Genomic DNA, 22,518 nt, shown 5'->3' with positions numbered 1-22,518 from the left:
TCTTTCAGCCTTTCCAGAAGTTTAACAAATTTCTAAAAAACTGCAGAAATAAGAATAAAATAGAGTTGTGACTGAAGTGATTTTCCATCCCTGCAAACTGAAAGTATCTCTACCTCATAAGGAAATTAGCACCATTTGCGCTAATACCAGAATACTGAATATCCAGTGCTCACAGCACTCAGGTGTGATGGCTGACCCTTAATCGTCTAATTCAAGCAAAAAGAATCTGTCTTCCCCATCACAGAAGAGAGTCCAGGCACCTGATTATTGAGTATTCACAGATGGTTTCCTCTCACTATCACTTAAAGTAGCAGGTTCACTTGGTATAATAGTTCGCTATAGGAAAGTAAACTTTAAATTATTTCTTGCCTCGGGGTGTGTTGTTATGCATAGTAGTTTTTTGCTCACATTGGTCAGTGTACACTGAGTCAATGTGTGTAGCATTAAGAAGGTAGGGAACTTTGTTATGCCCTAACAAAAACGTGATGTATTCAATTATGTGAAGGTTGTTGTTATTGTTCTAGAAAAATATCTGAATACCTTAATCATTGTTACATGGGTTTAAAATTACTTGGTCCAGATAATACTTAAGCCATGAAGAAAAGGAAATGCAGCTTTCTTTCAAATAGCAAACTGAGGAATATACTACAATGTTGAAAGACATGAAAATGAAGCTGTCATTACTAAGGATTCCTAAGTGAAAAATACAGGAAGTAATAAAATGTGCTTTAAAAAATGTTGGAATACCATCTAATTACCAAGTCAAGGACAGTAGTTATTCACAATTAATCAAATTAATAGGTTTTGGAGTTCTAATGTTTTCTTTCTGTATGAGTCCGTTGAGGTGGTTGCATATACTATATATACATGTTCCAAATGTGGCCAGCTGAAAAACTGTATTATCATTCATGGGAGATGCCAACATTTTTGATATGTCTTTTTATTCTGAAAAGGAAATTAAAGTCAATATTTAGAAGTGATTAGGTAATAGATATTCAGAAGAATTTCTGGTTGGGAAAAAAATGGAAATGTTTCATCTTGATTGTTTGGGTTTTTTACCTGAGCTATATTTTGCAGCTTCCCATTTTAAATTTCTGGTGCATAAATTTTCAGTAACTCTAGCCTTTGTGGAGTGCAAGTTAATTCATGAGGCAGGCACTCTATTCTGTTCTGCTGCTCCGTATAAGTACTGAGATATACTTGCTGATATACCTCAGCAAGTATTTGTGAACAAAGACACTATAAGGGTAGAAATACAAAAAAAGAAAAAGCCCCATGTTTAACTTATACAGACATCTTTTACAGACACAGAATACTTTTTTAGGTTTTTCACAGTGCAGTCTTGGTAAATAAAGCAAAAATGTAGTGCCTTCAGAATCGGTATGTCTAGTCATCTAGGATGTGTTTTAGGATGTTAACGCCTGTACCTTGCACTGACTTCACCTGAAAGTGTTTCTCTATGGTTTTCTTTATGACTGAAAGCAGTATTCTGTATGATTGAAAATCATGTCCTTGATATTTGAGGTACCAATTTTTCTTAACTTTCAGGGATGCCCCCTCCTTAACTCATGACCTGTGGCAAACCTTAAAAATATTAGAGCTATTCAAAAAAATTAATTGAAAAATGTTAAAATGGGAACCAAAATAAAGCACAGAGTCCCATCCTTTACCGTGCACTGAATATGGACTTTAGAGGAATTCAAAACCTGCTTGTATGCTTTTCACATCAGAAACAATTCCTTTCAGGAAACTGTTTCATCTTTTCTCTAAAAAGCTTCATAGCTGGAAAGATTCAACAGAAAGGGTTTTGTGGTTTCCATGGATCTTCTGCGTAAATGCTTTTCAATTTTAAATGGCCCTCTGGGTTTGTGACTGAATACTTCTCATCGACCAAGATGATTTAATAATCAAAATGATATTATTTTTATTTAGTGTGTGGTTTCTTCATGTCTTAAATAAGACTGTTTGTTCTCTCACTTTGCCTGAGGTTATATCTTGCTCTAGCTGTGTGATTAGATTTTAGATACATGCAGTTGAAAATAAACCCAATTACCTAAATAAATGGAAGGTAGAAGTAAATTGTGATTAACACATAATTGTAAAACCAGAGAGGCAGAAGCCTGAAACACTGTGTTTAATTTTGGTGATGTAGCACCTAACCCTTAACAATATTTTAAAGATGGGGGGTTTATTACCTTACTGGTCAAATCCTCAGAAACAGTAAGAATGCTTTAATACTTTGAAGTTTTAATATTTAAAAGCCAATAGAGCTACCTCCATATATTATCTATAAACAGACAATATAAATATGTCTTGAGTATTGTGGGTGGGTATCATTTAAGAATATGCATAGGATGTGCTGAACAAATCTAGGTAAAGAGATGAAATTTACCATTGTTCTGTAAACTTCATAACAAAGCACTTTATGACATATGAATATATTAAACATGAATCTATTAAATATTAAAAATATGCATGTTACACAGTGGCCAGAACATGTATCATCTTGAAGTATTTCTGAGAGTACTCTGTATAACAGTAACCAACCAATCACTGTTATGTGACAGAAACCAGCTGATGCATTCAGCAGTTTTACATACAATTATGTGTGAAGCTGTAATTTTCATTTTCATTGAAGAAAGGCAATTTTTTTTTTTTGACGAAACGGCAGATTTCATGGGCACCATTACATTTCCTAAACACATTATTTTAATGGCCTGTATCAATCAAACAGGCTTTATAAGATGCTTGAAAAGTTTCAGGGCCAGCAGAAGAGGTAAAAATGCTTTTTAGCTTGTTGGAGCTGTGCGTTCTTGCTACTGTTTTCTCTCTGTAAGTAGTAATGCCAACATTCATCATTTAAGAATCAGTAAACTAAAGTAAAAATTGTGGTATTAGTGTAAAAAACAGGATATTTTTTGAAAACAGGGAGTTTAAGATTCCTGTTTGTCTGCTAGTTTTTGAACCATTAAAGTTCACATTTCTCACATTTTGCTTATAATTATCTGTAATGGAAAAATGGAAATTTATTCTTATTTATATTATGATCCACTTAAAGAAACAGTTTGTTTAGGGATGTGACTGTTGTTGAGACTTTCCCTGTCTAATAACTGGCTAATCAACCTGAAATGGGTAGAGATCATTAAGCTCCTGTAAGTTTCACTTGACTAGATGGACAGATGAATGACAAAGATAAATATCTCAAAATAAGGGAAGGCTGAAATGATAGAGAGATGGCCTAACTATGCGAAAGATCTCAAGAGGACCTTGTACCTTTTTAGACACCAAAGACAATCGTAAGACAAAATCTGTAGGAAATCAGGTTTCAGTTGTTTCTGTGCCCGCATAAAAGTTCAGTAGAGAAAGCTGACATTCTTTATCACCTGCCCTCTGGAACAGGAGCTTAATATTGCATCACAAGATACAAGGCTTGCAAAAACATGTGTGAATTAACAATGTAGTTTTTATGGAAATTGACATCTCTGAAGTATTTCTTCTATTTTTCTTTCTTCTAAACAATTTCAGCTCCCTCTGGCACTGTGGGCAAAAATTTTGCCCTTCATATAAGATCATTGATTTATATAAGAGAAAAAGGAAAAGAAGACATGAATTTAGGAGAAGAGAATTAATGTGTCCTCCCTAGAGATATTTCCCAGGAGTTCCTGTATTCTCTTTTCATTGTCTGTTTGCACATATCTGTCTTGAATGCTCAGCTGAGCAAATCTAAGAACAAGCCACCTGGGTCTACCAGTAAAGTCCCTATCTTCATGACATTGATTGCTTGGTCATGAATATCTTCTGAATCATTTTGTGCTTGTACAGTGAAAGAACTTAACAGAAAATAAAGCTAAGACTATTGTTCTCTAGAAAATGGACAGTTTCACGTATTACCTGTGAAACTCATGCAATCGAAATTATTCAGCTCGAACTTGGCAATACAGCTCACAATAAAAAATAAGGTCTCAGAATTTCTCTTTTTAATACAAAAATAGATTTCATACCTAAAACGAAAAATATACCAAGTAGTGAATAAATAACCTCTGAATAAACTCTCCAAACGTTCTCCTCCTGTGAAAGCTGAAAATAGTATATATTCAGGTGATATAAAAATTACAAAACAAGGACTTGACTGGTCTGTTTGAAATTTTTAAAAAAATTACTGCAGAAGAAAAAGCGTTCTTGACCAAAAAAATGTTGCCTACAAAGCAAGTGTCAAACTCAACAATGCATAAAACACAGTGGGATTCAGGGAGCTGTATTAGTTACCGCCATAGTAAAATATGGGATTGAAATAAATTCCTTTTAAAAAATACTATTTCAAAATTTAGTCATAGGAGAACATAGACCAGAACCCCCTGTCAGTGACTTTCACAGTTGATCCAAATTAAAATATATTTCCTCCTGCTAGTTGTTTCATTTGGTTCCTTTGGCAGGCTTAATGAAATATTGCATCAAGTAAAACCAAAGAAACCCGTATTTTCTATTTAAAATTCAAGGTGATTCTACTGACAGTCATAAAACATCGATACTAATATAACATGAATCGAGTATTAACTACATGACAATATAAGGGTACAGCACTTATTATCACTATCTTTGCATGCTTTACTTTTCATTTCACTTTCATATTATATAAAATGGCATTGTCATAGATAGGCTGTTATCAGAATTTCTTGTCTTGATGAGGGTGGATAGGTTAATGGTTCTTTCCTCCCCTTTGAAAGGCAGAAGGACATCTTGATGGTAATTGGCTTTCTAAAGGTGTACTGCAATGCTCGGTGAAGCAGTTGTGTTTGATTCAGTAGGCTGGAACTGCAAAATAATTTCAGCTAACAGCTGTATGCCACAGTATTCAAATGCCTGGCATTTGAATTGTGTGAATGATTGTGCAAATAGAAAATACGCAAAGCATGAGTATTATTTCTCCTCCTATTATTTCTATCCAAGCATTAACATAAACAGTTTTCTCTCTACGAGATCCATGCTCTTTTTAAACTTTTAAAAATATAAATAGATTCTTTAAGAAGTGCTAATAAATATATTTTCTTTCTACATGCTGCTTAATATTTTACATACTTCTTTCCTTCAGAAGTACATTCAGCATGAGTACCTCCTTACTCTGACTTAAGTTATTTATTCATTTAGCCTGAGCAGAAGTAGAAGTCAGTAGAGCTATACTGCAGCATGGAATGCACTGTAAGAAGCACCTCTCTCTTTGATTTCCAACAGTCCCCAAGGCATTGTCCAATAAAATAGAAAAAAAAAAAAAAGGCAAGGTCTCTCTTGCTTCTTAGATACAGTGGCTCTTCAAGTTGGTCTAGCTCACCAACAGACAATACAGTTATCTCTATGTAAATGAAACTCCTTTCTCTTCTGAATTTTCTCTAAACATTTTTTTGGGTTCTTGAATTCTTTTTTCTATTTTTTTTGGTATATGCATTGTTGTTTCTCTGTCCTCTCTGCTGGCTCAGACTGTCTTACAGGGTCATGGTAAAGTAAACTGCAACTGTACTGCCAGTCTGTAAATTCCTTTTCATCTGCAAAATACCGAAGTAGACATACTGGCTACACTAGCCATGAAGGGTGTTAACCAAAGAAGTTGAACAGAAATAGCTTCAGCACATCCTCTTGGCTTCCTCCACTAGCAGGGCCTAAACTCTCACACTACCTAAATGGCAGCGCATGAGACGTTATCTGACATAGATGGAAAGGAAGAGAAGCTTAGTATGAATATCTAGTGCAATGGGCTCGTGTGAGAGAGACAAGTGTTTCTGAAGCCATTTGATGTGAGGTTTCATATCTTCTGATTCTCCCACTTTATTGTCCAGGTTCCCATATTATCAGTCTCTAAGGGCAGACCCAGCAAAGTATTGAAATTCCTATGTCATGGCCAATTCTAATAAAAAGTTAGAGCCTAGTTTTGTCAAGTGGAGGCCTGGACATCTTATGCTGAACAAACAAATCTGCAGAGACTTTTCTTAATTGTTTTGTCATTCATCTCTCTGTGTATTTAGTTTCTGGCTCTAAATGGAGATTATAATACATATTCTTACAAGGACATTATGAAGATTAAGTAAGTGATGTTTGTGAAGCTCTTAATTTGCAATAAGATCTAGAAAGAAGGGATATAGATAAAAATGAATACCTACCTGTCCAGTGATCTTTGTTCCTTCCTTCCACTCATTCCTGAATGAGTGAAATGCCTTATGGAAAAAAATGGACTGTAAACCAGCAGTTAAAAAGAATAATAATATTGCCACATAAAGGTGCTAAATAGAGTTTTCACACAACTCTTAATTCTGATTTTATTTACCTTTTAGAGTTTGACTTGTAATATTAAAGTTTATTTTAGCATTATTAGTAGATTGTTTTTCTTTTTTTTTTTAAGTGTATTCTCCATATTTATATTCTACTTCGCAGACAGGGGAAAAAGCACTTAAGAAATATATGCTATTTCTCTTCAGCAAGGCCACGAAGCAAAACTAACGCGGTATTTGTAAATATGTTCATAAGTCAAGACTATCTAGGAATAGGATTCAAAATGACAATTTTTTTTTCTTAAATGAAAATACATTTTCAAAATCCCATCATTTCTACAAAGTCTTCTTTTTATTTTATCAAACTTCCCAGGAAAAGGACCATGAAATGATGTGATGCATGAAAAATTCAGGAAGAATAATTTGAAAATCAGGCTCATAAATTCAGCTTTCTGCAGAGCAGCTACTTATCTGCCTGCCTGCCTGCCGGGTACTTGAACTGTGGCATCTGGTTAGCTCAGAAGTTAATGACCATTTTCTATATGGATTATTTTCACAAAGATGTTAAAATCAAATCCCAGCTCAAGGAAAAATAAAAGGGAAAGTCATCTTGCTGTGACTCCTCTTTTATTTTCATGTTTATTTTGCAAGTGGCTAATAGATTGACATCTCTTCCTGTATGAACTGTGCCCTAGAAGGGAGTAGAGCTAAACAGATGAATCTTTTTTTGTACTGAGGAAAAGGAAAGAAATTAATGTTTCACTGGTATTTTTATATATCTAACGTACCTTTTTAGACTTGTGCAGGCAAAGAGGAATACTTTTAAATATACATACATTTTAATCAAGTAATGTCTGCAATAAACACTATTTGAAGCTATTAAATCACTTCCTGATACATCGCCATTCTGCCAACCCCTGCAGAAAAAAACTTTAAATCAGTCTTGCATTACACCCACAAAGCCAAGGTCTGTTCCTTTTTGGAAGAATTCATTCCAGAGTCAAGGTTCTTATCTGGAGACAATTTTGGGCTAGAGAATAGCCAGACGCTCAAGCAAGAAATTCATCACTGGGTAGAACTCTCCTTTAACTTGCTGACTTACTGAGTAATATTTGTGGAAATAAACTTAGAGACTATTCTGTATGTTAAGTTAGCAGAATGGATGCTGTCTGCAGGCTATTGCAGTCATTCTTGCTGACATTATCCTGCTTCTATCAGATTGGCTATGTAGCTCCCAGTATTTTGTGGTAGGGTTTGCCTTACAGGAGGAGTTCTTGCTGAAAGGAAGCTGGAAAACAGTAAGCCATGATGTCAACAGAGGGACATCACCTCAAGCAGTGTCTGCTGCTCTGTTGGGGGTTTTTTGTGTTTATGTCAGTGCATGTAATAAAAAATATTGTACTTGCTGGTCTCGGGCAGCTGCAGCAGGAACTTAGGGGTTCCCTCTAACATTCAATGAGTATGATTCCTCCCTCCGCAAATTACTGCACATCATTTGAGCGTGTCTGCATAGCCTGGTTTTCAGGCCGTAGGTGTTGCCTACGCTGCAGCTAAGAGGTGCGAGTGCAGCAGGCTGAGGCCTACCAGGCTAGCTTTAATCTAATTAGCTTGGATAACAATATTAGTGAAGATGTGATAGAATGAGCTTCAGTAAATAAAGGTATGCTGATGTGAAAGCCTGCTAGGAATCATCAGGACATCCCTGGGTGGCCAGCAACAACAATGTACAAATTTTAAAAACTCTTACCAAGGGCTATTGAAGCAACAGCTTGGCAATTGCTTCAAAGCCCCAAATCATCCCACAGATAGTTTACAGTTTTCCCTGTAAAACAATTTTAAAATATTATATAAATTAACTGCTTGTCAAGATAAAATTTTAGTTGAAAGAAGTTTTAATTTCCTCCCTGTGGTTTCCCACTCTTTAAAGATTTGCATGCATGGCTATCTTGACTACAGCCAAACCCTCTGTGTTAGCTGGCTCCATCATAACAGTCACATCTGTCAGAGCAGGGTTCTTCTGTCTTCTTAGTGCTGCCTACAGAGTTTCATTACTGGTAGCCTGAGTATCACCGTTTGCATTCTTGAATGGTAGAAGAGTTAACACAAGTAGATGAAATTGGCTCTGGGTCCTGAGTTACTGCACATTCTTTTGTGAAGAGCAGACAGTCCACTGGCTTAATGAGAAAAATTAAAAATTAACTCAGAAGTAGGAAAGGTAATTGGAAGACAAAAGCTGGTTACTGAACCAAAGGATATAGACCTTTAAAGCTTTAAAACCAAAAGATAGTAATGAGAGGAAGTAGTATATGTATGTTAGGCAAACAGTGTAGGAAGAAGATTGATCATTATTTTCAAAATAAGAAAATATACTTGAGGGGGGGTGGGAAGGATGGTTGGAAAGCATGTACTTGCTCAATCTACAATCCTTCCGGTACTGCTTTATTATATTGTTCTGTGAATGAGCATTACTGGACAGGAACATCGCCCCTTACTTTTGCTCTTGTATGGCTGAAAGACACCGAAAGTTGGCTGCAGCAGCAAAAGCAGCAGAACCCAGCATCTCTCCAGTTACAACCCTTACACTCGGACCACTTTAACTGGTCTGGAAAATCTGCTCTATGTACATGCCCCGGCAGTGCTATACGAAATACCAGTGGATGTTAGCGTTAGGGCTGCACAGGGAATAGCGCGCACAGGCTCCTCCTCCACAAGTCAGGCTTTGTAGGGAGTAACAGGCAGATAGTCATTGGCAAGGCTTAGTGAATACTGGGGGGGAACCACACTAACCAGGGGATCCTTCAGATAAGATTATATTCTTCTTGCTCCTGCTTGAACTCACAGAGAGGCAATCATGTTTCTTAGGCTTGCATACAAACTCCTGGATGCCATGATTTGCCCATCCCTTCATTTACAGTAACAGAGAGATGCCTTGTGTTTAAACATAGGATGGGAATTAAGAAGCCTGGTTCTGAAACAGATTTTCTGTGTGACCTTGAACACTTAATCTCTCCTTGCTTGTTTTCTTATCTGTACAACAGGGATAATAATGTTTATCGACCACACAGGGGGCTGTAAGGCTAAATTAATTAATGTTATGAAGCACTTTGATTCTCTTAGATAAAAGGTTTTCTAGAGGTATGAAGCATAGCTATTTATTAGCTGCATTTTCTTCCGTTTTTATTCATGCCCTATCACTTCTACTTCAGCTTTTTCTTCAAAATTATTTGTCCTAATCATCTCATCTGGGTGAAAAAAGAAGAAATTGATAAAAACCAATGATTGCATGGAAACTAATGTTTGGAAAGACTGGTCTAAATTTCTTCATTTTAAGTGTACTTCCTCACAACTAACATGTATATGGATCTTCTTGAACAATGTTTCTTCTCTTGGGTGACTTTCCAGTGTGGTCTCTTCTTTTTTATGTACTCTTTAAGGTATCCACAAATATATGGGCAAGAATATGCACTCCTGCTCTTACGATTTAACTTCCATTTCTTTGATTATATTTTCTGCTCGTTCTGTTTTAATCCCATTCCTCTTTTGCTGACTTTTCTTCTATTTGGCAGCCTTCTTTTCCCTTCACGCCTCAAGAATCCCGAATCCACCAGTGAAGAATTATTTGTATACACTGTCATTTCTATTTGCTATTTTACTTTTTTTTTTTCCAGTGAGACAGGGCAGGCAGTGTGCTGTGCTGGATATCGGTACAGTGCACCTCAGGTACACTGAAACCATTTGACTTCACCTTCCGTCATTTCTAGAATGTATTTTCTTTCTCTTAGCAATGAGCCAGGACAGGAATTTGGCTAGATTTTGCCACATTTCTGAAGCACTGTGTAGCTAAGTGCTTCCAGAACATCTGATGCTACTGTTGTAGTGTTCAGCAGCCTGCTGAAAGTGTGAAAAGTGTGAGATATGAAGTAGATTATCTAACACCCAAATACTGGCTTGTCTGAGACTTTAGATAAGGATATGATTTAAATGTATGTATCCAATCTGGAAAAAGTGGCAGCACTGCAAAAAATTAAATTATAGGTTGCATTGTAGGTAAATTCTATGGTGTAATCACTTCAGATGAGTTTGAAGTGCAGTTTCCTATGCTTGCTTCTGTATTCCTATTTTTCTGCTCCTTACTATTTCTTAGATAAACTGGGATTAACTTTTCTATGCCTCATTGCTTACCCTAGCCATTTTCTGAATTTCAAAAATGTCATTGAATATGTCTTTGTTAAAAATAATAATAAGCTATTAAACTAGCTTATTCAACATGCTCAAGTCAAAAGATATGTACAATCATTAAACTGCAGTGAATGAATGGATTTTGTAAGGAGGCAGCTTATTCATTGGAATTTGTTAGGCTCTACAGAATAAGCCAAGTTTGAAGAAAAAAATATATACTTAATGACTTTGAAGTTATAAAATCTGAAGGGCTTTTTGATGAATGTGGAGGATGATTTTCTCTGCTCTGTTTACAACTTAGACGATTAGGACAAAGATTGACTGTAAATGTTAACATGAAATTTTCCAAGGCCTGGCCTCTAATTCTGCTTTGGAAGGAGGTGGGGAAAAGAGGTTAAGAAATTCTAACACTAATTCTGGATTTGATTTAAATGCTGCTTTATTTAATCTTACTATAACTCTGTTTCTGTAAAAATCCTGCCTTGCAATAGCTGTGAAATTTCCCAATATTTATAACACATTATAGAAAACTAGTGGCCAGATTCTGGTCAGAATGTCCCACACACATTATCAGGTTCCTCTTAGTCCTGATGGACAACATAATAGCAGTGACTGGGAAGCGTCCGTATCCCTTCATACTGTTTCCTGCACCAGAAGAGTGGCTTGAAAAGAAACTAATTTTGTCTACTGACAGGAGAGCATTGGTTAAACCTGGAAATGAGTCAGGATGTTCAGAGAACCAGCTGAGCTTCTAGGTGTGGTGGAACATTTTCCTTTTGGTCACTGAGCAGCATTCCTTCCAGCTGTAGCCTCACATATAATGGGGCCGGTGCTCTCCACCTCAGAGACCGCAGCGGTGGAAGTGCTGTGCTCCATGCATAATTTTGTGTTTTGCTTATATAAATGGAAAATGTGATGATGGTTTATTTTGCTGAATTTGGACTATAGGCATGCAGGATGCCAACTTCAGTGAAACATCCCCTAGGACTTTAATGTAGCCTAATGATCATACATTGGAATGACTGCTGCTTCCAAGTAGTTCAATGGCATTTAACCAGTTAAAGGGGTGTGAAACTATGTGCTTTCAGTCTTAGCATACAAGTCCTTACAGCAAGATTAACACTTAGGTTAACACTCTTCTTGGATATTTATGAGGTCTTGCTGAAGTCTTAGAGGCCCTCACATTTTAATGCATTTGCAAGGCTGGGTATAGAATGAGTGAAGAAAAGTGTGGTATATGCAAAGGGATATTTAATCCTCCTGATTTCTCCAGATTGCTCCTCTGTGCAGAAAAAAACCATTTTGCCAAGTGGACTGCCCCTTTTCTCTTTGCCTAACTGAACTTCGTTTCTTTTGTCATCCAGGAGTTAGGAAAATATTTCTGTGATTTCACTGAATTTCCCTGGGAACGTTTTCAGGTTAAAGTGAATACAGCTGCTTTGTCTGAATATTTTTAATATTTAATATAATGCTTACATATTTAATAACTATTAAATATAAATAGCTAGGTGAGTGGAATAACTTTCTTTGGGATGTAGGTTCTGTCATTAGACAAGAACGAAAGTCATTCATATGACTGCAGTAATAACTACATTTACTAAAGACCTAAGTCAAGAGATTGTTAAAAGTGGGTCCATATAAATATTAAATATTAAGCTTTCTGCTGTTTGCTTCATGAAGTACAGTGTTTATTGTGGCAATACTTCATTCTTTGCTTTTCTGGTTTTAGGGACATGTTTAATGTTTCAGCAACATTGCATACTCAAAATACTTCAAGAAGGTACAATTATTTAAATAGCAGTATTCGACTACAAGTCAGGCAAATTAAAATATCAGTTATTATCTCTCAACAGATTTTACCTGATTAGTGGTGGAGTTCCTTTCATTATATGTGGGATTACAGCAGCAACCAATATCAATAATTATGGGATTGAAGGCAATGCACCATAGTAAGTATAAACTATTGTCATAAAACTTTTAAGGAAAACGTATTCTTTTTCTTATGCCGATAAATGTAACTGACTTCATAAAGGGTGCAGACATGCCATTTGGGATGACATTTGTTATGAAATTTTATTAAATAATAGCTGTGAAAGAGCAATGTCTTAATCTGGAGCTTGCTGCTTTACCTCTACCAATTTGACTCCACTACTGTCAATAGAATCACTTTTCATTTACAGAATTACTCTTCATTTACATCTGAGTAAGTGGAAGGATATTAAAAATACCTAATGGATAGCATATTTAATGGAGCTACTAATTAATTAAATACTTTCAATTCATTATCTACCTTGAATTGATATCCTCCAGGTGACTTAGTTAAAGCAATTTACAAATAATTATGTGAAAAAAGCAGAAGTAGAAATCCCTCCCCCACCTCCTCCACGTGTCCCTCCCTTAAAAACCAATTATTTTGGATTTTCACCACCTGGAAATGTTCCAGTCACAGTGTCTTGCAATCCTGACATAGCCCTCTAGTGTGTTAGTGTTCAGTATACCTCCATGAGCTGTCCAGGCATCACATTGTTATTAATTCTTGGCATGACACATGAGATATCAATAAAGTACAGTATGTGTTTCCATAAAAGTGTAGCAGAAAGTGAATCAGACTGCAAAGTTAGATACGTAAAAGATCAGCATGGCAATGACTGGCACGCTAATGGATATAGTAGTACTCTGCCAGCACTAGTACTCTGGAGGACATCACTCTTAGTTACTGCCTTGAGCATCTATTGTAATACATTTGAAACTAGTTATGTTCTGGGTAAGAAAAGCGGAAACAAAGGATAATGGTTTGTAAGTGAGCATTTGGCTCCTTAAAGGCATTTTTATAGGTAATTGAAATTTAAATTCTGGTAATAAATTAATACATACCATGGCTAACTGTTTGCTCTGCCTAGGGCCCAACTCATATTCATATATTTATTCAAAATTATCCAATTAGACAATCACTTATAATCAACAGTATATTAAAAGACTCAATTATTTATGTTCATAAATGTGAGACATTTTTCATTTTGGCACAGTTACAGAGGTTATACTTCTTTAATCATGTTAATCATAGCCAATCAATACCTGGTACCACAGTCTGTACAGAAAACAAGGCACAGATGAGGGGTGGTTATAAGACTGAGTAAAAAGACAGCTCAAGAACAGCATAGTGAGTTATATGCCTTATTCATTTTCAATAATATTAGTACAGTAAATGTAGATGCACAAACTTGAACTTTTTTTTACGGAACTGATTTTTTAAGTGATCCACACTGAGATTTGACTTGAAATAAGAGCATCCCAAGAGACTGTTCCACTGGGGAGCATTCCATTCTCCACTTTGCATCAAATATGCAGCATTCAAATGTACTTCAAGTATTCATGTAGCTTTGTGCTCTCTGCTTATCCAATTAAATATAGGTGGTAACTTACCTATCTTTTCACAGATATCTTTCAGGGAATCTTTTCATGTGCATGTCTGACAGCAAAATATATACTCCTTGGAATGTTTCTAAGTTCATTAATAAATGTGTGTATGTTTTTGTTTAAGGTTCCGATTTTAAAAATTTTAAATAGTTATGCTGCAGTTTCTTGTGATAAATACCCAGGGGGACTGCCTCTTTTTAGCTGAGAGGTTCTCAGCCTGGGAGAAAAATTCGTTCTGCCCTTTTTATAGTAAGTGGTAGATGATTCATGGCTTGACAATAATGTGATATCAGAAGGTTCCTTGCTGTATTAGAGGGATTGCAACCAATCACACAAGCCTAAATGAGTATGAAGTGTCACACAGTGTCACTTTTAGAGCTGAAATGGATCATGACAGATCACCTGGTCTGTCTTTCTGACCCAGTGGGAAATTAGCTATCTCCAAACCATTCCTGACAGTTATTTATCTGAGGTGCTTTAAATGCTCCAATAATGGATACACCACACTTTATTCCAACAGCTTATTATCCTACTTATCCTAGCAGCTAGTAAACTTTTTGAAAATCTGATTTAAATCTTTCTTGCTGCAGTTTAAGCCCATTACTTCTTGTCCTAGTCCAACAGATAAGGAAAGTACTTATTCCTCTTTCCAGAAATCCATGCAATATTTAGAATATAAGAACCTAACTGTATAGCTGTACTAGCTTATACCACCAGCTCAGTAGCCTGTCTGTAACCGTGCCTACAGCAGATCATAGAGAAGAGTAAAAACTAGGCAAATAGTCATTCTCCCCCGACCCAAGTTCTCCCAGTTTCCATCTGGGATTTCATTAGCCAGAAGTGTTTTCTTCTGCCATGTTTATTTGATTAGATCATTCATCCTCAGGACAGTCCTGTTAGACTGCTACTAAATTATGCAGCTGACTGAGGCTTATTCAGCTCATATTGGCCTGTGAACTACTTCAAGGGGCTCTAAAACAGTTATGGTTCTATTATTTAAAGCCTAGCAAATAACGATCCATGCTGCAACAATATTACGGTACCAGTGTATCACAATGAGACCATCAATTCCCTTAATTTTTCTGAGGACATTCAAATTGATGTAAATTAACTCCCAGAAATTTCAGAAACAGTGAAGAATTCAGAAATGACATACATCTTTTGGGTCCGCTCACTGCAGAAAACGATGACTGTTCAACTGGATTTTTTCAGCCCCTCTTTTACTCAGGCTGTTCTCTATTTTGGCAACAAGAAATTCTGTAAGAACAATCTTCAGGCTTAAGAGTTTGTATCAATGTTCATTGATACAAACTGTTGAAATCTGTACATTTCTATTGCTCACACAGATTGTATAAACTATGCCTCATTTGCTTTTTAATCAAAGTATTAGCGCTGACATTTTTAATAGTAGAAAAAAGGGTTGACATAAATGGTCTTATACTTCACTGCAATTCTAGATTCTAAACTGACCTACATTTCTTGGAAATTTTCAGCTTTAATATCCTGTAAATTATACTAGGCATTTTATTCTATTAAAAAATATGAAAGTGATGCCTCAGCTTAATTGATATTAAAGACACACTCCCTTTCTCCACAACGAACATATCCGAACCTCTGAGACACTGTTGGGTCATACAAGTTAGTCAGAAAGCCCAGTTTCACATCAGTCAGTTGTCCATCACATCTAATGTGGGCTATAAAATGTTCTTGACTCTCTTTTTTTTGTCGTTTTCAGTTGCTGGATGGCATGGGAGCCTAGTCTTGGTGCTTTTTATGGGCCGGTAGCATTCATTGTGCTAGTCACCTGTGTTTACTTTCTCTGCACGTACGTGCAACTGAAGCGCCATCCTGAACGCAAGTATGAGTTAAAGGAAAAGATAGAAGATCCGCAGAGAATGCCAAGTACTGAGGTGGGCCATGGTCATATTACAGACTCTGTGTCCGTTCCCCACGCAACCTGCTCCATGATTTCTTCTTCCTTATTGGAAAATGAGCATTCATTTAAGGCTCAGCTTCGAGCCGCAGCATTCACTTTGTTCCTGTTTACTGCCACTTGGACCTTTGGAGCACTTGCAGTATCTCAAGGTCATTTCTTGGACATGATATTTAGCTGTCTTTACGGAGCCTTTTGTGTGACCTTGGGGCTTTTCATCCTGATCCATCACTGTGCAAAGAGAGATGATGTGTGGCATTGCTGGTGGTCCTGTTGCCCATCTAGAAGAAACACCTATTCTGTCCAAGTTAATGTGCGACCAAAAGTTAATGTCAATGGTGACACTCAAGTTCATGCACCTTGTCTTCAGGAATCACCATGTCCCAACAAAACAGCTGTGTTTAATCATCCAGCGGCTAGCCACTGCAAACTTACTAACCTACAAGCAGTTCAAAATCACGTTAACTGCCTTTCGCCTGTGACACCATGTTGTGCAAAAATGCACTGTGATCAGCTACTTGATGATGAAGCTCACATTCATGTCCACAACGAGGGAACCTTCAGACCCAATATGCACATTCATAGATGTCTGAAAGGCAGAACTAAGCCACGTTATTTCAGTCGGCATAGGTCTGCAGGTGAAAGAGAATACGCCTATCACATTCCTTCAAGTATCGATGGCAGCATCCACAGCTCACATACAGACAGTCCCCACAGTACGCATGATAGCCAGTCAGGTCACAGACGGGCCTGCTGCTCAAAAAGCGATCCATATCCTACTGTCAACCAGCCCGAAAGTAGCGACGCAAGTACTGTAATATATAGTTGTGCTAAAATGCCAGAAAGTGACACTGTGCACCATCCAGCTCATTTTGAAATGCACCCACGGACACAGTCATTGCCGTTTAATACGACGAATCACAACGGAATTCTCAAGGGAAACGTGCATGAAGCCATGATATACAGCTCAGATAGTACAGGAAATATCAAAACTGGCCCTTGGAAAAATGAAACTACTGTGTAGTTCATGGGCCATCATAATGTGTTTTTCCCCCTAAACCATTGTTATCTTTGTTTTTATTCCAAACTAAATAAGATGACATATTTGTGTAGCTCATCAGTAAATTGTACAGCTTTTCCATCTTTATTTCCATTTTCTTAGTAAGAGTCTAAAAGAGAGATAGTGACAGTATTAAAGTGAAGTTATTTTTAAAAGAAAGTTATACAATTATTCTGAAAGATAATTAGAAAATGAAGTCTAGACAATTGAATATGAGAGGCAATATCCTTTTGTTACACAGAACAGCATTTCTTTAGAAATACATCATTTTCGTCCATTGTTTTCACTTTTGTTCTGTAGTAACTTCGGACACTTTTTATAAACATATCAGCATCTTAAACTTTTACTTATTTATTTTTGTAGCAAAATATTATTACTGTGCCATGGATTTTAATCAGAAGTGACTATGGTAGAAACGATAAACAGGATTTTATAAAATTACAGCTTTTTAGATCTACAAAAGTGATACTGCCTCTAAAGATCTTCTGTAGCATATGGCCTGTAAAGTCGTGTAATGTACACTCTCTGTTCTGTCCTTTTTCTTGTTGGAGAGAAGTGCTAGGTAATGTCTCTGTTACACCTATGGTGCTGTATTGGTTGTAGTTTGCATGACATATGTCAGGATATACCATTTGCTGTTTTCTAGTGTTACATGTGTTAAAAAAAAGAACAAAAAAAAGTGTTGTACAAGGCTGTGAAAAACCCTATTATTAATCTAGAGCATTATAAATCTACAGAAAAAAAAATCACTCTGCACTAGTTTAAGTGGCACAATCCTTTGTATAAGGTTATATGATAGCTTTGATAAGGGTCCACTCTAATGTCTTTACAGAGCATGCACTACTCATTGTACGTGACACTGTGCGGTGTAATAGCAGTTGTCTCAACAAGTTTTACACTTCTTTGTAAAGTATGCCTTTTGAACAAATCTGTAAGCTGTTTCACGACAGCCTTTCCACATCTGTTAAGGTAGAGCAGTTTTATCATTAACTCTTTGAGGACTACAGTTATTTTCTTAAAATAGCTTATTCTAGTTCAGAGACACTGTATATATGATATTGTCTATTTAGTTACATGATCGATGTAGTCCAGAGTTGTCGGGAAAGCAAAAGCTCAGTCATTTTCCAAAATCACACCTTCTTAGAGTCCATCTATTAATTTCACCACTTGCTTTCTGAAAACCCATTTCGTCCCCTAGCAAATTTCAGATTGTCTTCATCCTTTAATGCAAATTTGACCTTCAGAGAAGTTCTTTATGTTCATGATTTCTGCTGAATTGTAGGGCATTCCAGGGTCAGTACCATTCTCTATTAACAAGGCTCTTGGCAAGAAATTTTTTCATGTTTCCATGAACATCTGGACACAAAGGATCAACTCACAGTACAGAACTGCATCATAATTATCCCTATAGGAAAGAAAGCCGCTTTTTTCAAACAGAAAGGGTGCAGAACAATAATGGATCGCAGAAAGTGAATAGGAGCATAAAGCTGAGAGAAAAGTGTCTACAGTGGCAAGTGAGCAGGGCATCCATAAATAAGAGAAAAAGCACAATTCTGTATGGCCACATGAGAAAGTTTGCTGTCATGTCTTAACACAGGCTTATGCAATTGCTACATTGCTGCAGAGAGGAAATAGACAATTCCCTTGAGAGATGATCAGTCTGCGATTCTCTGTGTATATGTTGCAGAAATCATCACATACTTCAACCCGTTATTTTTCTGTTATTAGCAGTTTATTAGTCTCTACCTTTTTTTTTTAATATGTAGGAATACATTTCCTAATAGTGTACATAAAGGTGACAATTATAATTGTTAGAATGTTATAAAAACATGTAAGTCAGATGAATGTGTTCTGCAGTGTTGCAGGTGGGAATTAGTACTCAAAGGGTTAATGCTCAGTATCTGAGTGCAAGAAATCTTGTTTTTCTGTATTTTTGTAAATTTGAAATATATATTGTAAACTCTAGCAGTGCAATGTATCCATCTCAGATTGTGTCTTTTTAAAAGGTGAGCAAGAAGAATGCACTAGGTGGTTGTCAAGTTTTAAGCCAATATACAACAGTTTCATGACTGCTTCTTTAGCTAATACGAAAAAAGAAATGCCTGAGCTTTATTATGTATATGCTGTATATGCTTGAACTGTCTCTAAACTAAAATACAGTATTTTTCTTTGTTTGCATAATGAAATATTTTCTGTTTAATAATTCTTTTCCTTTAATATTACTTTTACTCATTCCACATAGGCAGTGAGCCCTAAACAAGCATAGACATAATGTGAAATACCACTTCTCTGTGTCTCAGCACTATATATAGGTATATTCTGTAATTGCAAAATCCTAGGAGGTCTGTAGACCGTTATGCAAAATATTCCACACACACAGCCAAGTGAAATACTCACCCTGCAAGAACCCACTCGGTGAGCTTCTTTATTCAGCTTGTGTTTTAATCACCTCTGTTATTTTGTCTGAGAGGCTAGTTCCATCTTCATAATGGCTTACAAAGAAGTAAATAGGTGCTGCTTTCCACAGAATATCTTATGTGATAAAACTCTCTGGAATTTAAACATAAAATATTAAAACACTTTTCTTATTGTGTTAAAAAATTAATTTAGTGAATATTTCTGGGCTAATTTGGAAGAGATGTGTTATGCAATAATCTGTTTGCATATTATTTTTTCAGAAAATATACAGTATAACTACAGAGTAGGAGAACATGAAATTAAATAAATATGAAAATGTTTTGTAACATCAAATTTGACCAAAATGCTTTTTGTGCTTTTTACTTTTTTTTCCTTAAGATAAATGAGATAATTTCAATGCTTTGGGAGTCTGGCTTTGTTTTATTGTGGGGTTTTGGTCAATTATAGTCAGTGAAACATTACTACTTCACCTGATTTTCTTTCCTATAAAAATAAAGTCAATGAAATAACTGGAGTGTAAGAGATATATTGTCCTGGTAAATTCCTCACGGACATACGCATGTAACATGCTTCAAAGTCGGCATTAGTTTTGGTGATTCACTGATGACATAAAAATGACTGAACAGATTTTTACTGTTCACTTTCTGTCTGAGATCGAGCAAGAGAAATTTCATCCAAAAAAGATAATTTTTGGAGAACGATGCAATCAACAGAAATCTGAAGGGTTATTATTACAGTACTACCGGGATGAAAATAAGCTCTGATGCTGTAGTGTTCTTCTCTGCATATAGAAATTCCAGTTTTCAGGACCAAATTTCAGATCATCTAAGTGAGTCCATTTTAAGTCACATAGACTGTTTGCATTCCTACCCAGCCTCATATGAAGAGTTTTGGTGTAAAAATAAAGCATACATATTGCACATTTTGCACATATGTCCAGTCCCCAAGAAGTCTGTGGTCACGTCTGCACTAATATGACTGAGCAGCTTCTGTCAGTGGCCATAAACACGTGTTCTCCTTCACCACACAGCTGCCTGCCTGCTACCCTGTGTGGGCACCCTATCCAGATGTTAACCCACCGAGGGAGCCTTCACTGTGGCTCTAAAGCATTCTTGCTGTCTAAACCAAAAGCAAAGTCTGTGCTTAAAGCAAAGTCAAGGCCACCTTTGATAGACAACACAGGCAATTGGGCAACCTCCACTCAAACACTAAGGGCTGAAGGCAGATAAACCTAATGGAAGTGGCCTTAAGCAGTATAACTCCTCCTCCCTCCAGCTCTCTGCCTAAACTACCTGCCTAGTAGGTCTGCTGCCTACAGACATCTGCCAAATCCAGACAAATCCAGGCAAAATTAGTCAGCTTACCTAAAATTCCTGGTTAGCTGAAATGAGAGTGAAACAGCACAATGGAGTTAACGATCAGAAAAGCCCAAGTTGGAGGAAACCTTTTTGGCTGCTCTGTCACAAATCCGCTTCAGGTCCATCATGTGTGCGGACGTGGGTCTAAGCATCCTGGATGCCCTGAAGATCTGAAATTGCTCTTGTGCAGACACTATGAAAGCTTACAAAGCTGACTGTGATTCCACAAATTTGGAGGTAGCTTCCTCTGTAAATTATATGCCTTTTTACAATGAAGAGATTGTCTGACACAGGATGCTTGTCCACTTGACTATTTGGGGAAAAAAAAAGCTGTCATCGGGTTCAGGCCAGGAACATTTTTAACATAGACTCTTCTTTGCATGGACACAGAAAAAAGGACGGTGGGTAGGGTTCTCTGTAAAGGAGACCACCTGTACTCTCACTGAGTTTTTGTTGCCTATGACAAGAAATGTCAGGCCTATGAAGACATTAGCAGCTCAGTAGCTTCCTTACCAGAACATAAATTCAAGTTCCTGTACCAGCATCCTCCAGTTCAGAAAGAAGCTCTAGGAGGCAGCTGGATCAATCAGGATCCATCAGCTGGGTTTAAAGGCTGGCTGGCTGGCTGACTTCAGTCAAGCAATTTCAGTAGTAACTTGGTGCTCTAGGCAGCTTTTACTTGCTTAGTTAACTCTACAGAGAAGGGAGCTTTTGGTTTGGTTGGTTGTTTTCCTGTGCCCACTTGACCATTTTTTAATTAGCAATTGAATTGCTAAGAAGAAAACTTACTCTACAAATTACCTGGACTATATAAACCAAGGCTTTTTGTTCCCCTTTACTAGGTCTATGAAGGTACAAGTGAATCCCTATTCCCTTATCCTACTAGCCTATTACCTGAGATTTTCAGGAGCCAAACAAGCAAGCATCAGTGAATTCAGGACAGTGTTATAGGGCTCACTTCTCTGCAAGGAGGGTTGAAATCTGGTTTGCAAGCTCTAGAGCAGTTCAACCACAGGCAAATATAGTGCCTTAAGGTCATGCAGCTGGCCGTGCCTGAGAGGTAAGGGGTTTTTTGTAAACATGGTGTCTGTATAGCCCATAGGTGCTACTGTCTCTTTACATTTTGATCTGTTGGAATTCTGTAGTGCCTTGGAGTCTGAACAACAAAATGACTGACTGTTCCCATCAGCCTGTCACTCTGCTCCAGCTGTTCCCCTTAACCTGCAGCGCACTGTCGCGTGAGATTGTTCAGCATAGTCAGTGTTTTCATTCATTCCTTTGTTTGTTTCCCAGGTACTCAATAACACTTGAGGAAGGCAGCAGAAAGAGCTTATTTTGGGGTTAGGGGGAAACTCTGGGAGAAGAGTAAGCGGTAAAACCTGATTGGGTTTACACATTATTCATATTCTTCTCTCAGTACTTTCTTTTGTTAGCCCATTTGTTACTGAGCTGTAAGCAGTTACAGTCACTTATTCCCAGATTCTTTCCATTGTAAGACCTTGTTCTCTACTAGTTAGAACATAGCCGAAAGTTAACCATTTAGCTTGATTTATACCCTCAGCAGTTACTGCCCTCAGATGGATGATTTTAAAGAGTTCAGCCAAAACGGCTGCAATGTTTTCAGCAAAGAGGCTTGAGGAAAGTACGTTTGTCCACAATAACACCTTTTGGTGATTTTTTAATACTTCTGTCTTCAAGGCCCAGTATTTGAGAACTTGGGGAAGGACAGCTGTTCTAAGAAGAGATAAGGGCACTTTTTGCTGTTTCTAGAAAGTAAGTGGTTCAGTACAGATGCCAATTTCAGCCGCTAAATATACCTGATATACTACTGTGAAAAGTCTCCCTTCTTCTTAGGACGCGTATGCCTTGACTGGGGCTACGCTTAGCAATCGCGTG

At 37.0% G+C, this 22,518-nt stretch overlaps 1 protein-coding gene across 3 annotated transcripts in view; it reads left to right on the top strand.

Annotated features, from left to right (window-relative positions):
* Window positions 1-19,661, top strand: part of LOC143160727 (adhesion G protein-coupled receptor A1-like) — a 296,528-nt gene extending 276,867 nt beyond the window's left edge. For all 3 annotated transcript variants that reach the window (XM_076338820.1, XM_076338822.1, XM_076338821.1), the window contains 2 exons: window positions 12,290-12,385; window positions 15,589-19,661. In XM_076338820.1, the coding sequence (XP_076194935.1) occupies window positions 12,290-12,385; window positions 15,589-16,810 (1,318 nt within the window). In that variant the 3' untranslated portion in view covers window positions 16,811-19,661. The remainder of the gene's footprint in view (window positions 1-12,289; window positions 12,386-15,588) is intronic.
* The last annotated feature ends 2,857 nt before the right edge of the window (window positions 19,662-22,518 follow it).

The sequence above is a fragment of the Aptenodytes patagonicus genome, chromosome 5 (genome assembly GCF_965638725.1).
Source record: "Aptenodytes patagonicus chromosome 5, bAptPat1.pri.cur, whole genome shotgun sequence".
NCBI classification, from domain to species: Eukaryota; Metazoa; Chordata; class Aves; order Sphenisciformes; family Spheniscidae; genus Aptenodytes; species Aptenodytes patagonicus.
The sequence above is the reverse complement of the archived record's forward strand: the minus strand, read 5'-3'. Positions and strand labels throughout refer to the sequence as shown.